We start from the raw sequence: 14,370 nt of genomic DNA on the forward strand, positions 1-14,370 counted from the left end.
GTTTTGGATACATATCATTTAGGTTATTTATTTCCAGATTGTCAAAATCATACATGATTTTATCTAAAATTTCATCTTCTAATTTATTATAGAGGACATTAATTTCTTCGAGAGATTCAATTTCTATTAGAGTATTTAAGAATTCTTCTTCGATATTATTATCTATTAGGTTATCTTGTTGTTTATAATTATTGAATCATATACATGTTTCTTTGTTATGTTTTGCATATATCTTATTATTTTAGGGAGTCCTTTGGGTTATTTTATTAAGATTTGGTAATTCCCATTCAGTTCCTTCATAGGTCTCACTACTTACCATTCTAGCTTCGATCATTTGAACATATTTACTACTAAATGGCTTGATTATTTCGTCAATTTGAGCTTTAAACTTTAGATTATACTGATTAACTATTTTTCCCAGAAATAAAGTATTAATCAATAAGTTTTCATATTATCCTACCATATTATATCCCTCTGTGGATATTGCTACCTTAATATATTTGCTAAATTCTCTAGTAGTAATTGTAAAATTAGGTATACATCCTACAATTGCTGCGTTAATTGCTAAATCTATCTCTGCACTAGCAATTTGTGCTTGTAGATGGTTAGTCCATCTATTGTCGTATATATAGAAAAGTGCATTGGTACCCACTTCTGACCTATTTAATCATACTATACAGATAATTATTACGCCAAGATGCATAAGATCTAATTTACTTTTATTTAATTCACGATAAGCTTTTGGTGTTATTAGATCAAGTATCACTTGTTTGTTAACTACATTTATCCTTCTTTGGCTAAGATGGTTATATATTTTACTATGGAAATTTAATAGATTATTTGAATAAAGACCGACTTTATTAGATACTTTCTTCATACCATTTTCAAAATAATTTTCAGCATCATACTCACTATCATATAAATATTCTACTTGCATTATTTCTTTGGCTTTTCTAAGGATATGGGCCATTCTTTATAAGGTTGTAGGAGATTTACTCATTTGGTGTCTTTATTTGAGAAAGAATTAGTTGATATTTTTAAATCTTTTATTTTATCAGTTAGTTCGTTTAATTCTTTAGAAGTATGTTGGAGAATGCTTTCTTGTATGACTTCTAATTTTTCTTCAAGCTTACTCACCTTTTCAATTAACTGGAATAATAATTGGATTAAAATGTTATTTTGTCTAATTTGTATGTTGATAGATTTTACGTTTGTCGTAAAACTTGTAAATCCTATGGGTTTATTTATCTATTTTATAGATCTCAGATAAAGCTAGTAAATAATCGGCATTACTAGTGCTCATAAATTATTGTAATAACCATTGGATATCTTCTTTTATTGATTTTAAATAATCTAAAATTATTTTTTGATTTTCAGAAATAGCTTTGAGTTCACTATTTATTTCTTTAATAACAGAAATTATTATTTTATTATCTAAATTTCTGGGACTAGAATTATGATCAACTCGTGTTTTAATATAATCTAGGTTTTCTCCGAGTCGTTTAATTAAAGAGTCAATAGTATTAAATTCTATTATATTAAAAAAACTATTTAAAACCTTTGTCGCTTAACTTCTAAAATATTTTGAATAAGGATAATTTTAGATATAAGTTATTCTATTCGTCGTTGTAAGTTACGTGTTGTATTTCCAAGTTCTAGTGAAGTATAACAGTTCCTAAGTGCCACTCGACAATATTCAAGAAATTCTAAAAGTTGCTCTTTGGACAAATTGTGCGTAAATTAAACTTTATTGGTGAATATATAATTTTAACTAAAGTTTGTGGTAGATCTGTAAATATCTATTAGACTAGCTGTGGTCCACCTGTCCTAGTTGTCTCACCCTGATTGGCTTGGGTATATGTGACGGTACCCTTGGGTATTCTAGTTTTTCCCGCTCTATAGATCCAAGTATCACTTTGTTGTTTGAGTAATTGACCTTCCGCTCAGTTGACCACCTCTGATATGGCACATATGACCAACATTTTATTTGTAACTATTTGGTTGGTGTATGTGGCTAAGGTCCCTCACATTTTATAGGAAGGATAAAAGTTTTGAATGGGCCCCAAAAATTCTCCATAACAGACCGTTTGAGGTCCAACTCATTTTGACCGTTACATACCAGCGACACTACAAAATTCAAAAAATTCAAAAAGCCAACCAGTCCATAAACCACTTTAACAATTTCAAAGTACACACAAGTTGAAATCACACACAATCTAGATCAATCTTTTCTCTTTTAATTTGCTCTGTTTATCGAATGCTCTGTTGTCAATCAAACAGTTTCAGTGGGTCTCTTTCTCAGAAAACAAAAGTCAAGAACATGTTTGGATAGTGAAGAAAAAAAAAAAAAAAATGCTCGTGTCAACGAGGACTCAGATCAACACCAACCCAGAGCAAAATGAGTCCAATCAAGAACACAAAACCAGATTGATGACAGATCGAGACGAAATGCAAACCCATATGGGTCTTCCACTGAGAAACCTGCACCATGGCTTGAAAGAGAAGATGAAGGCATTGACCATTTTGTACGAGCAGCAAAAGCAAGCATCTGCAGCTCTCAAAAACCCACCTTCCAGACCTGAGTTTTCGACCCACCTGAGGGAAGAGAAGGACCCAAATGAATCAAAACAGAGTCATGTATGTCCTCTGCTGCTGATTGATGATGCAAAAGAGAATGTGGAGGTGAGTGATAACAATAGGATTGTTGGGTTTCCGGGTACAGTGGCGAGAAAGCTATCGATGGGAAGCTCAGTGGTGGAGCAGACAGGCTATGGAGAGACCAAGAATGTGCAGGAATTGCAGACCATTACAGAGAAACCACCGGACAGTACTAAAGACGGTAGTAGTAGGATTCTTGTATCTGTGAGGCTTAGGCCTATGAGCAAGAAGGAGAGAGAAGTTGGGTCTCGGTGTTGTGTCTGGATCGTTTACCGGAGAGAGGTTTATCTGACGGAAATGGCGACTGAGAATGATTATCTTCGGCTAAAGAGGATTCAGGGGCGACATTTCACCTTTGATGCCTCCTTTCCGGATTCCACTACTCAACAGGAAGTCTATTCCACAACGTGAGTTTCCAAATAAACAAAAAATGTGATCTTTTTATGTTTGTTCTTAAATTTTTGAGCTGAATTATAAGCCCCAAGTAATAATCTGAAATGAACTCTCTGATTTGTGTTAAAGTCCCGAATTTTGATTGACCCATTTTGCTCGCGAGTCGTGGACCCTATTTAGTAGAAAAAAGAGTGACAGCAAGAGTTAGGGTTTAGGGGCTCAAACTTGTAATCTCCATATTTTCTTATGGTGAAACTTTTCGCAGGATCTTCACGTGGATGTAAGCTTTGTCAAATCACAAATATTTTGTGTTCATTATGTGTAACGTGTTTATTGTTCTGTAATGTTTCGTGATTTGTTCTTGATTCTCTGTGTTTGTCGTAACATAAACTACCCAATTCTTTGTTACTGCTTTTTCACTTGTTTTTTGGACTTCCATATTGGCTTAGAAAGGTCAGATTGTGCTACATAAACTTTGAGCTAATGTTGTTAGTTAACACTTCAGCACTACTTAATCTTTCAAATTCTCTATGATTTTTCAAATTCTATGTGTGCCCAAGTAATAGACAGCCATTTAAGATTACTGTTGGCTTCCATTTCTTTGTTACACTTTATAGTTAAGCTTTACCCTTCCATTTTCCTATGAAAACAATGATATTTTGCTATATATGGTGCTCTAAAAAATTTTAGTGGCTCGAGAGTAATATTTGGTTTTACTCTTCCAAATCCCCTTACAAGAATGTGTTTGATCATGCTATGTATGGCTTAATTCTTAAAGAAGTTGCATTAGTCCTCAACACAAATTATGCAATTCAAATACTTTATAGTCTCATAGAAGTAGTGGATAGGCATTATTTGGTCAGAAGGCAGAACTTAACGGAACAATAGTTAATCATTGGATTTGCAGAACTGCGGAGCTCGTGGAAGCAGTTTTGCAAGGGAGGAATGGGTCAGTATTCTGCTACGGTGCCACTGGAGCTGGAAAAACGTACACTATGTTGGGCACGGTGGAGAATCCGGGGGTGATGGTTTTGGCAATAAAGGATCTTTTCAACAAGATTAGACAGAGGAGCTGCGACGGGAACCATGTGGTTCATCTATCATATCTTGAGGTCTATAATGAAACTGTCCGGGATTTGCTTTCCCCTGGAAGGTCACTGGTCCTTAGAGAAGATAAACAGGTCTGTTTCAGCAACATTGCATAAGTACAACTTGATTTGTAATATATGTATCATATAAATTTTCCCTTTAAGCTTCTGCTATTAATGTCCATTTCCCATTTGAAAGTTACTTTTATGGGGTCTAGTTCGCGACACAACTGTAGATTCATTGGTTATAATAATCTTCATTTAATGAAAAATTATCCAAGACTTCTGTTGAAATCTTATCAAATTGGAGTCAAGTTATATCCCATCTTTTTTGTGTGGTAACTTGAAAGAAGCATCCCAATCTATGAGATCAACGCCAGCATAATCCAAATGCTACCATCTTTCTATGGCCTTGACAATGAGAATCCTTATAAGCATCTCGATGAGTTCCTTGAAATTTGCTCCACCATCTGGTTGCAAAATTTTTACAGAGGGTGCTTTGAGGATGCGTCTTTTCCCATTCTCACTCAAAGATAAGGCTAAATATTAGTTAAATTCCTTACCGGTCAATTCGATCACTTCATGCTCAAATGCAACATGTCACTTTTGTGGCATAACAATGGGAAAGTTTTCCATGAACCCTTTTTGTTCAACAGTCTTTGAATAATGAACCTTCATAATGTCCTTTCTTTGTTCATGTAACTAATATGTTTGACATATTAGTTATAAATTTTCTCCTAAACCAATTAATTAAGTTTTTGTTTCTTTGTAAAATGGTTTAAATACTTCAGGGGATCGTGGCAGCTGGTCTTACTCAATACAGAGCTTATTCTACAGAAGAAGTAATTTTCCTATTTCCCCTTTCTGATGACACAAAATTCTACATTTACATTGGTTTAGTAGAAAGGTCACTTGTGTTTTTGTTTAATTTATGACAGGTTATGGCATTGCTTCAACAAGGAAACCAAAATCGAACCACTGAACCAACTCGTCTGAATGAGACTTCTTCGCGCTCCCATGCTATACTGCAGGTAGTTGCACAAATATGTGCATATTTTTTAGTTAATCTGGCTATTCTAAATTTCTAGTTATTCTTCATTTGTATGTTACATTCAGGTTGTGGTTGAATATCAAATCAGAGATGTTTCTAATAATGTTGTAAACGGAGTGGGGAAGCTGTCACTTATTGATCTTGCTGGTTCAGAAAGAGCTCTCGCTACTGATCAGAGAACACTAAGATCACTTGAGGGTGCTAACATTAACAAGTCACTCCTTGCACTGAGCAGCTGCATCAATGCCCTAGTTGAGGGCAAAAAACACATTCCATACCGCAATTCCAAGCTCACCCAGCTGCTCAAGGACTCTCTGGGAGGAGCTTGTAACACGGTTATGATTGCCAATATCAGCCCAAGCAATCTTTCATTTGGTGAAACCCAAAACACCCTTCATTGGGCTGATCGAGCCAAGGAGATCCGGACCAAGGTTCATCCTCAAAACTTCGCTCTCACTCCTTTCTTTTTCCACTATATTGATTGCTATAAAATGCTATCAATTTTCAAAAATAAGTTACGAAATTCGCTTGACATTTTTAGTTGGTTAATCAAAGCTGATTTTTATTACATGTCTCAAAATTTTGAAAAATTATTTATGAATCATGACAAGAGTAACATATTCATTCTCCTTACAAAGAAATGCAATTCTCTCCCTTTTCTCTATGTTTTCCCATTGGTCCGGAATCCAGCTTCCTTATAATTAATATACACAACTGCAGGCATCTGATGCAAATGAGGGAATATTGAAATTACCTCAATCTGAAGAAGATCAGGCAAAGTTATTGCTTGAGCTGCAGAAAGAAAATCGTGAATTGCGAGTACAATTGGCACGTCAGCAGCAGAAGCTATTAACTTTCCAAGTAAAATCCTTGGCTGCGAATTCCTCACAAACCCCTTCCTCAGTAACCTCTCTCTTGTCTCCTGCCCCACCAAATGAAAAAGAAAAAACCAGATCAAGTTTCTTGGCGAGTAATTTTTCCGCCCTAGAAACAAAAAAGCCAGGAGCAGACGAGACTGTTAAGGAGCTCCGTCAGACTGTGAAGGCACTAGAAGCAGAAATTGAGAGAATGAGAGAGGATCATGCATTGCAAATAAAGCAGAAAGATGATGTCATATGGGAGCTTTCACTAAAGGGTGAAAAACCAGCAAAAGGAGTGGGTGGGGAAGGCGAGAAGAAGGTTGTCACAAGAGTGAGCTTGCAGCCAAAGGAGAAAACTATGGGTGAGTTGAAGAGCCCTAGTCATCGGTTTCTGTCCCCAGCGCCGACAGCTAAGAAACGCAGTTTTTGGGACATTACAACTGCTAATAGCCCATCACTTGTGACGATAAATGGAAGAAAAATTAGAAGCCATGACACTTCTGAACCTGTAGCAGCTCCCTCCATGATTCCTCAGGTACACTGATATTTTCCTTCTTGCTTACTTCCTTGCTAGGTTTTAAAGATTGATAGGTTGGTTTAAATAGGTTCACAATTTATTCAAGAATATATGCGCATGTTTGTTTTATATGTATGTTTCTATGTATCATCATGTATGAATGACACATCAAAACTGAACATGCTAGAGACCCTTTTTTGAATGTTTTTTTGCTTCCATGTGGGAATTCTCCAGGACCTCTCTATCTCCCATTTTAAATATGCTTTTGAGTTCCTTTCTTCTGAGACTGATGCAGCTTTCATGTCCATGTTTCTGGTTTGTGTTCATGTGTGGACCGCATATCATCAAGTACATCATCCAGCCAGGTTTTGCTCGTAAACTTTGAAGCAGTAAAAGGGGGAAAAAAAGGAAGAAGAAATTGATTGAAGAAGTTGAGAAGATGGTACCTTGTTTATAACTTTTTCATCCTTTGCTACACTCTTTCTGCTCAATTTGGTGGACTGACATGGAAGAAAGGTTAGTGATGGCTTGATTAATGGCATTCCTGTTTTTACTACTTTTATGCATATGATCAACTAACACCCATAAAGAAAAGAGAGACTATATATAGTTGCTTATTGTGATATTTTTTGTTGATTATTGATTTGCTAATTCTAACATGCTTATTTCAGAAATATTGGGGTGATTGAAAAAACACATTTGGGAAAATATAATATTTGATTTGGTTTTCTTCCTCCCATAACATTAAAATTTCTAACTCTTGAAAGATAAAAATGACACATTAGTTTATGCATTTTGAGAACTTGATGGGCATATTATTTTCATTTTGGCAGCTTTGATTAGCGTCATTTAGACAATTGCTTTTACAAAACCTCGACTTTAGAATAGGGGATGGGATGAAGTTCAAGATGATTACAGACCCTTGGTGTGAAAATCAAACCTTAATTCAGAGATTTGGGGCTACATTGCTTAGACAAGTGGATAGACAGGCTTTATTAGCAGAACTTATTATCAATGGCAGATGGGATAGACCTGACTTTATACCTGAGACAGTGTTTAATGTTTTTCAGAGGATAAAGATTGTAGCAGGTTCAGACATTATAGGCTGGAAGACTGGTGGATTCTCTCTGAAAGCAGCTTTTAACTCATGTAGATATACAACTCCAACAGTGAACTGGTGTGATCTCTGTTGGAAATATTGCAGGCCTCGAATTGCTGTAGGGGTTTGCATCATTTTACACAACAAGAATTTATCTTTGGTCAACTTGCAGAAACGAGGCATTACTCTTTCTGCTATATGTCACAACTGTATGAGGAATGTGGATTCCAATGATCATCTTTTTTGCACTTGTAGCTATGCTCAGAAGGTTTAGCATGAGATTTTTTCTCTTCTACACATAGATAATCCAGGATGTAATTCTCTCATGCAACTGGTAGAGTGGTTTGGACTGCAAACCAATTCTAACTCTACAAAATCGAAAGTGTTGAGCTCAGTTTTTTCAACTGTCATTTGGAAAATCTGGGCTATCAGAAATGAAGTTTTGCACAATGGAGATCAAACTCAAGCTAATCTTGCTGCACAGTCTATTGTTTGGGAGGTTTTGTCACATCTCAAAATTAGACTTGAAGATTTCCTTCTCATTTTTTAATGAGGAAGGTTTTGTTTTCTGGTCTTATTGCTGGGGCTTGTTCAGTGTGTTTTTCAGTTGGATATGTTGCTGATCTGCTGCAGAGTACTTGACCAAATGGATGTTGATTTGGTTCATCACATTGGACTGTCTTGTTTTTCAGTATCAGAGGTTTTTCATCACAATGGAGATCAAACTCAAGCTAGCTCAAAATCAGACTTGAAGAGTTTTATGGTCTTATTGCTGGGGTTTGTTCAGTGTGTTATCGCCGGGGTCTGTTGTCAGTTGGATATGTTGCTGATCTGCTGTAGAGTACTTGACCAAATGATTTGGTTCATCACATTGGGCTGTCTTTCATGGTTTTTTTTCAGCATCAGAGTTTTGTTTTCTTGTCAAAGCAGGATGAGAACATTGAGTTTTTGTTTTTGCTTTCATTTGTCTTTTGTTTTTTCAATCTTAGATTTGGGTTTTTCTTAGATAATGGAGTTTACTCCATTTCTTGGCTTGTATTGGAGGATTTTGCCTCCTTTTGTAATTGTACCAGGAAAAAAAAAAAAAAGATTAGGATTTTATTGATTTCCTACCTCTAAAGAGTGTGGGTTCAAAAACTATATTATTGTCAAATGACCCTTTAATGTCATGAAAATTCAGTTCGAAGTCTTTTAAACATGGAGCTGTAGTTGCTGATATGAGACCAAATAGGAGAAACGTACACCATGCATATGCAAGGAGGCCTATGCTAGTTTAAATCTTGCTGCAATTTCCTTGAAATGGGTGGCTAGGGATGTATCTAATGCAATACTTTCTTTTCCCAAGTCTACTAATGTAATATTTATTAGTAAGTGTTGGAAGTGCACTACTGGTGCCCTTCTTAAGTTGATAAGAGTTACACAAATACAACATTACAAGTTTAAATAGAACATGAGAGCTACATAACTTGGTTAAATTAAAAGAGAGTAAAAGAGGTACATATGTTACTTATAGTGTCATATGTACTTTTAGTCGTACAATCATTGAGTTCAATTTTACATAACCAAAATAAAACATTAGGGTATATGAATTTAACTTCATCTAACATTAGTTACGTATGATTTCTATAAGCAGCCATTTCTGCCAAGGCTTCAACATAAACATCTCTAATGAAATTTTTTTATTTTCTTTAGTTAAAGATCTCTAACGAAATTTTGAATCGTGCCTATATATGAGTCGTTATCTAGTCAACTTATAAGGAACTAAGCTTTGAAATGTAAAATGAGCTTTTAGAACCCCAAAGCAACGTTCAATCACATTGCGAAGTGATAAATGTCCATAGTTAAACAATTTCTTTAGACTTTGCCAATTTCTACCTCTATGTTCTTGTAAATGATATCTTCGACCACTATACGTGAGGGAATCCAATTGTGCATTGGTAACCAGAATCAACTTTGTAATGTTTGCTACCAAAATATTATATTATTTAAATTTTACTAAGCTAATAATTTGTAATATGCTACTATAGATGTTAAAAAGTCACATAAGTTATAAGTAATACCTTTAATTGGTACAAGAGATCATACAGCAGCTCTTGTAATTTCATCAACAAAAACCCTTGAGTCATTTGTTGTACCCTCGAGAGTAAATGAAAGTAAAAGATTATATCAAATGACCAAGGCACATGACATTCTGTGTTGCTATAGTCTTTCTTCCTCTATAAGGAGTTTTGTGTTGGCAGGTGCAAGAGCACTTACATGTGTGCCATATAGTTCCAACACAATTCTATTTTAAATTAAATGAAGTTAAAACAAAATGCATAAAAGTGCTCATAAAATGAATGAACATAATTCAATTAAAGGGAAGTAATACCTTAAATCAAGGATAGTATTTGAAATTAGGGTAAAGTATAGTCACACTCCCTGAGGTTTGACAAAAAGACACTTAGATGAAACTTTCTTATTTTTTGGATGAAGACACCCCTTGAAGATTAAAAAATGGACAAAGACACCCCTTTACATGAGAAATTGACCAAATTACCCTTTGACCATTTAGGAGACTTTTTTAACTTTACAATTTAATAAATTGGACCAATCTACCCTCATGAACAATTTATGCATAAAAAAAAAGTAACAAAAAAAAAAAAAAAACTTTATATTGTTCACCATTTTTTTTTTAAATGTCCCAACTTCTTAAAAATGTAGACGTCTAAAATGATTTTTTGATCCAATACATATATTTTAAATAAATTATATTTTGTTATTACTTCTTTTCTTTTTCTTTTTTATTTTTAAATTAAGATGCTTAATTCTTTTATCTAAAAAAATTAAACCAATCTATTTTCCTTAAAAATAAAAATTATGGTACCAGTATAACTTTATGCATCTTAAATTATATATCAAATATTATGTATTTCCCAACATAAAAGGGAAAATAATAATAATAAAAAAAAAACAAAGGCATGCATAAAGTTATACTAGTACCTATTTTCTTTTATGTTGGGAAATGCATAACATTTGATATATAATTTAAAATGTATAGAGTTATACTGGTACCATATTTTTTATTTTTAAGGAAAAAAGATTGGTTTAATTTTTTTAAATGAAAGAATTAAGCATCTTAATTTAAAAATAAAAAAAGAAAAAGAAAAGAAGTAATAACAAAATATAATTTATTTAAAATAATATGTATTGAATCAAAAAATCATTTTAGACGTCTACATTTTAAGAAGTTAGGACATTTATAAAGTAAATAACAAAAAAAAAAAAAAAAAAAAAGTGAACAATATAAAGTTTTTTTTTTTACTTTTTTTTTTATGCATAAATTATTCATGAGGGTAGATTGATCCAATTATTAAATTGTAAAGTTAAAAAAGTCTCCTAAATGGTCAAAGGGTAATTTGGTCAATTTTTCATGTAAAGGGGTGTCTTTGTCCATTTTTGAAACTTCAGGGGGTGTCTTTATCCAAAAAACAGGTAAGTTTCCTCTGAGTATCCTTTTGTCAAACTTCAGGGGGTGTGACTGTACTTTACCTTTGAAATTATGACTTATCTAAGAAGGCACATCATCGCATCGTGGTGGATGTATGAATCGTTTTCTAAGGCAACATCTTTCTTTCAACACATGCTAAAAATATATAGAAACTGTTTCACTAGAATGTTGAAAACGTTTGGCTACTATAATGAACATTGTGCCTTATAATGAATGAAAATAGTGTCATTGACTCCTCAACTAAAATTGTATGGGTGTCGTCCCACCATCCACTACATCTCATTTTATAATAAAGTTTCATAAACACTTCTCTATGCATGCACAATACACCGTAACATCGACCGAGACTCAACAGTTTTGAATATTGATGACGTGTTAATTGCTGGGGATAATTAATTCCCTTCAACCTACTCAACGGCCAGGTATTATTAAGAATTAAATCAATCCTTAATCACATACAGCGGAAACATCATCATATCACATCAACAAAAACATATACGGAGATAACAATCATACACATCCATACATAACACAATATTTTACATGGTTTACCCAACTATAGGGTTACGTCCGTGGGAGGGAGAGATTTCACTATTATGAATCAACTCACTCGTCATCTCTTTTGAGGCTACATGTTGTGAGATTTATATGTACCACTCGCAAGTGCACAAATATTTACAGATAGGGCTTACTTGTAAGGGTGTCGTACCCAAGGGACTTGTGTAAAATAAGTTTGTCAACAGATTTCTTAAATTCCAAATTAACTTGAAAGTAGGATAATCAGATTGTGATGATTTATTCTAAATTTAACTAAGTAATAAAATGAGAATAATAATTAGATAGGATGTAGAAAATAGAGAGAAATGACTAGGGGAATGATTTCACCACTAACGTCGCACCACCAATTAATTGCATCAATTTATTGGAGATATATCATATAACATGCATAGGGAATTAATCATGGTTACAAACACATATTAATTCAGTTAGAAAATAATATAATTTAAAGCTAAGCATGGACTATCTTCGATTAGTATAAACCATCTACCTAACTACTTTATTCTAGAGTGTAGCATGGTTTATCTTTTCTAGGCATAATCCATCAAATCTCTAACATTATATTCAGAGAAATACCATTGTGTAATCATCTCATTTACAACTACAAGAAGTGAATGAGTTGTGTTTAATTACAAGATTCAAATATCCAAGACAAGATAGAAAAATATTTGTAATTGAATTAAAACTTTAAAACAGAACTAGGAAAAAAAAAACTTTAAAACCGATTTTTATTAAAAATTTAATTAAAAACACTATAGATTACACAATCATGCATGATAATAATTGTTCTCCAATAAATAAATACAATCAAACCAGTGTACTAAGTTAGGGTTACATCACAACCCTAGCAAAGCGTTTAGCCAAGCATGACTGGAGTGGAATTCTTCATAATTGAGGAAGACATCTTTACCACCATGGATCAATCCCTACTTGCTTCTGAATGCTTCTCTTCTGATCTCAGCTTCAAGCTCCTCTGTATGATTTAATGATGTAGAGAACTCCCTTTAAATAAGAGAAAATAAGCCCTAAAGTTCCCTTTTCCATATAGAAGACATATGGAAATTCTGCCAAACAAGGACTCCAAAATTCGTACAGACTTCCAGCCCAATTTTGATAAGGTAAATAACTGTTTTATAGAATCCTCTTGAAATACAAAATTGTAACTCTTCGAATTTCCTTTCAACCTGCGCGGGAATTTAACTGTTTTGACACTCGAGGAGAGAGATACTGCTAGATTACCAAAATGGGTTCAAGTTACCAACTTTGGCGAAAGTTTCCTTTTTGGAGAAGGATTTTTCCTTTTCTTCTTCTTTCCATTCTTATCAACTTATGGCTTCTTTTGGACTATTTTCTAAGTATAATTTGACTTCGATCTTCAACATTACTCGATCTCATGGAATGTCATCTTTTAAAGCTCGGAGTCACTAGTTTTGACTGATTTTACAATTAAAGTCCTGAAATAAATAAAAACAATAAAACAATGTTAAATGACAAATAAACTACAATTAAGGGCATGTTTGGTGTGGTGGAATGAATTGGAATGGAATGAGAATGGAGGTGGGAATGGAATGAGAATGAGAATGGAGTGGGAATAATGATTCTTATTCTACTGTTTGGTTGCAAACATAGAATGTGTAAAATAGAATCTCATTCGCATTACTATGTTTGGTAAGAAAGTTGGAATAGAATGAATTTATGTTGTTTCTTTAAATTACTTTTTATTATTAGTAAAAAAAATTAACTAAAAAAATTAATTTGTAAAAATAAAAGGGAAAGAGATAATAGAGAGAGAAAATAGACGAGATAGAGAGAAACAAAGGGCTTTCCGATGATTGCAAAAATAAAAGGGAAAGAGATAATAAAGAGAGAGAAAGAGAGAAAATAGACGAGATAGAGAGAGAAAATAGATGAGATAAAAGAAACAAAGGGCTCTCCGACGACTGTAAAAATAAAAGGAAAAGAGATAAATTTCCGATCATCTTTTCCGACGAGAAAAAAGAAACAGAGGGTTAGATAATGACTGAGAAAGTTGCATAACGGAGCACCAAAGCTTATAAAAGTTCAATTACACTATTTTTGTCTCATCCTTGTGTGTGTAAATCGAAGAGAGGGAACAAACGACATATATATACATATTATATATTTTATATATTATATAGTGTGTGTATGCATAAATTATCTATTTAAATTACTTTATTACTTTATTAATTCTTGGTGGGAATGGAATGGTCATTCCACCTCTCAATAAGAAGAATGGACATTCCACCTTTTTGATGGAATGGGCATTCCCTATGAATGATCATTCCACTTTTAATGTAACACACCAAACAAGAGAATGGAAACAAATGCATTCCATTCCACCTTCATTTGACTCCATTCACTCACACCAAACATAGCCTAAGAGAATAAAATATGCAAGTAAAAGGGCTAAAATGTATAACATTCAGTGCCTAACATGAATCAAGGAAGAATATACAACCATATGTCAAAACCTCACTCACTCACTCATCATCTCTTTTGAGACTACATGTATACACTCAGGAATTATATATACTCTCTCATATCCTCACAACACTCACCCTTAAACCCCTTACATCTTTTCTCTATACCCCTTCTCTCTAAACCCTTTACACCCATCTTTATTCATAGAGTCTTC

At 33.7% G+C, this 14,370-nt stretch overlaps 1 protein-coding gene across 1 annotated transcript; it reads left to right on the forward strand.

The window, feature by feature from the left end:
• Positions 1-2,168: 2,168 nt before the first annotated feature.
• Positions 2,169-8,775, forward strand: LOC132286503 (kinesin-like protein KIN-8A). Its single transcript, XM_059788852.1, has 8 exons — positions 2,169-3,065; positions 3,959-4,232; positions 4,931-4,981; positions 5,078-5,170; positions 5,256-5,621; positions 5,911-6,585; positions 6,917-7,083; positions 7,401-8,775. Exons 1-7 carry the CDS (start codon positions 2,353-2,355, stop codon positions 6,950-6,952), a joined length of 2,208 nt encoding a protein of 735 aa, XP_059644835.1. The 5' UTR covers positions 2,169-2,352; the 3' UTR covers positions 6,953-7,083; positions 7,401-8,775.
• The last annotated feature ends 5,595 nt before the right edge of the window (positions 8,776-14,370 follow it).

This window comes from Cornus florida, unplaced genomic scaffold, assembly GCF_030987335.1.
Source record: "Cornus florida cultivar Cherokee Brave unplaced genomic scaffold, ASM3098733v1 CherokeeBrave_3.0.0_Hap2_Chr11, whole genome shotgun sequence".
Taxonomy (NCBI): Eukaryota; Viridiplantae; Streptophyta; class Magnoliopsida; order Cornales; family Cornaceae; genus Cornus; species Cornus florida.

Excerpts from the sequence above, each read along its gene's own strand:
- LOC132286503 (XM_059788852.1), top strand. The coding sequence starts at position 2,353 with ATGCTCGTGTCAACGAGGACTCAGATCAACACCAACCCAGAGCAAAAT. Across the intron at positions 3,066-3,958 it reads CAGGAAGTCTATTCCACAAC|AACTGCGGAGCTCGTGGAAG; the intron begins GTGAGTTTCCAA and ends TTGGATTTGCAG. Across the intron at positions 4,233-4,930 it reads TCCTTAGAGAAGATAAACAG|GGGATCGTGGCAGCTGGTCT; the intron begins GTCTGTTTCAGC and ends TAAATACTTCAG.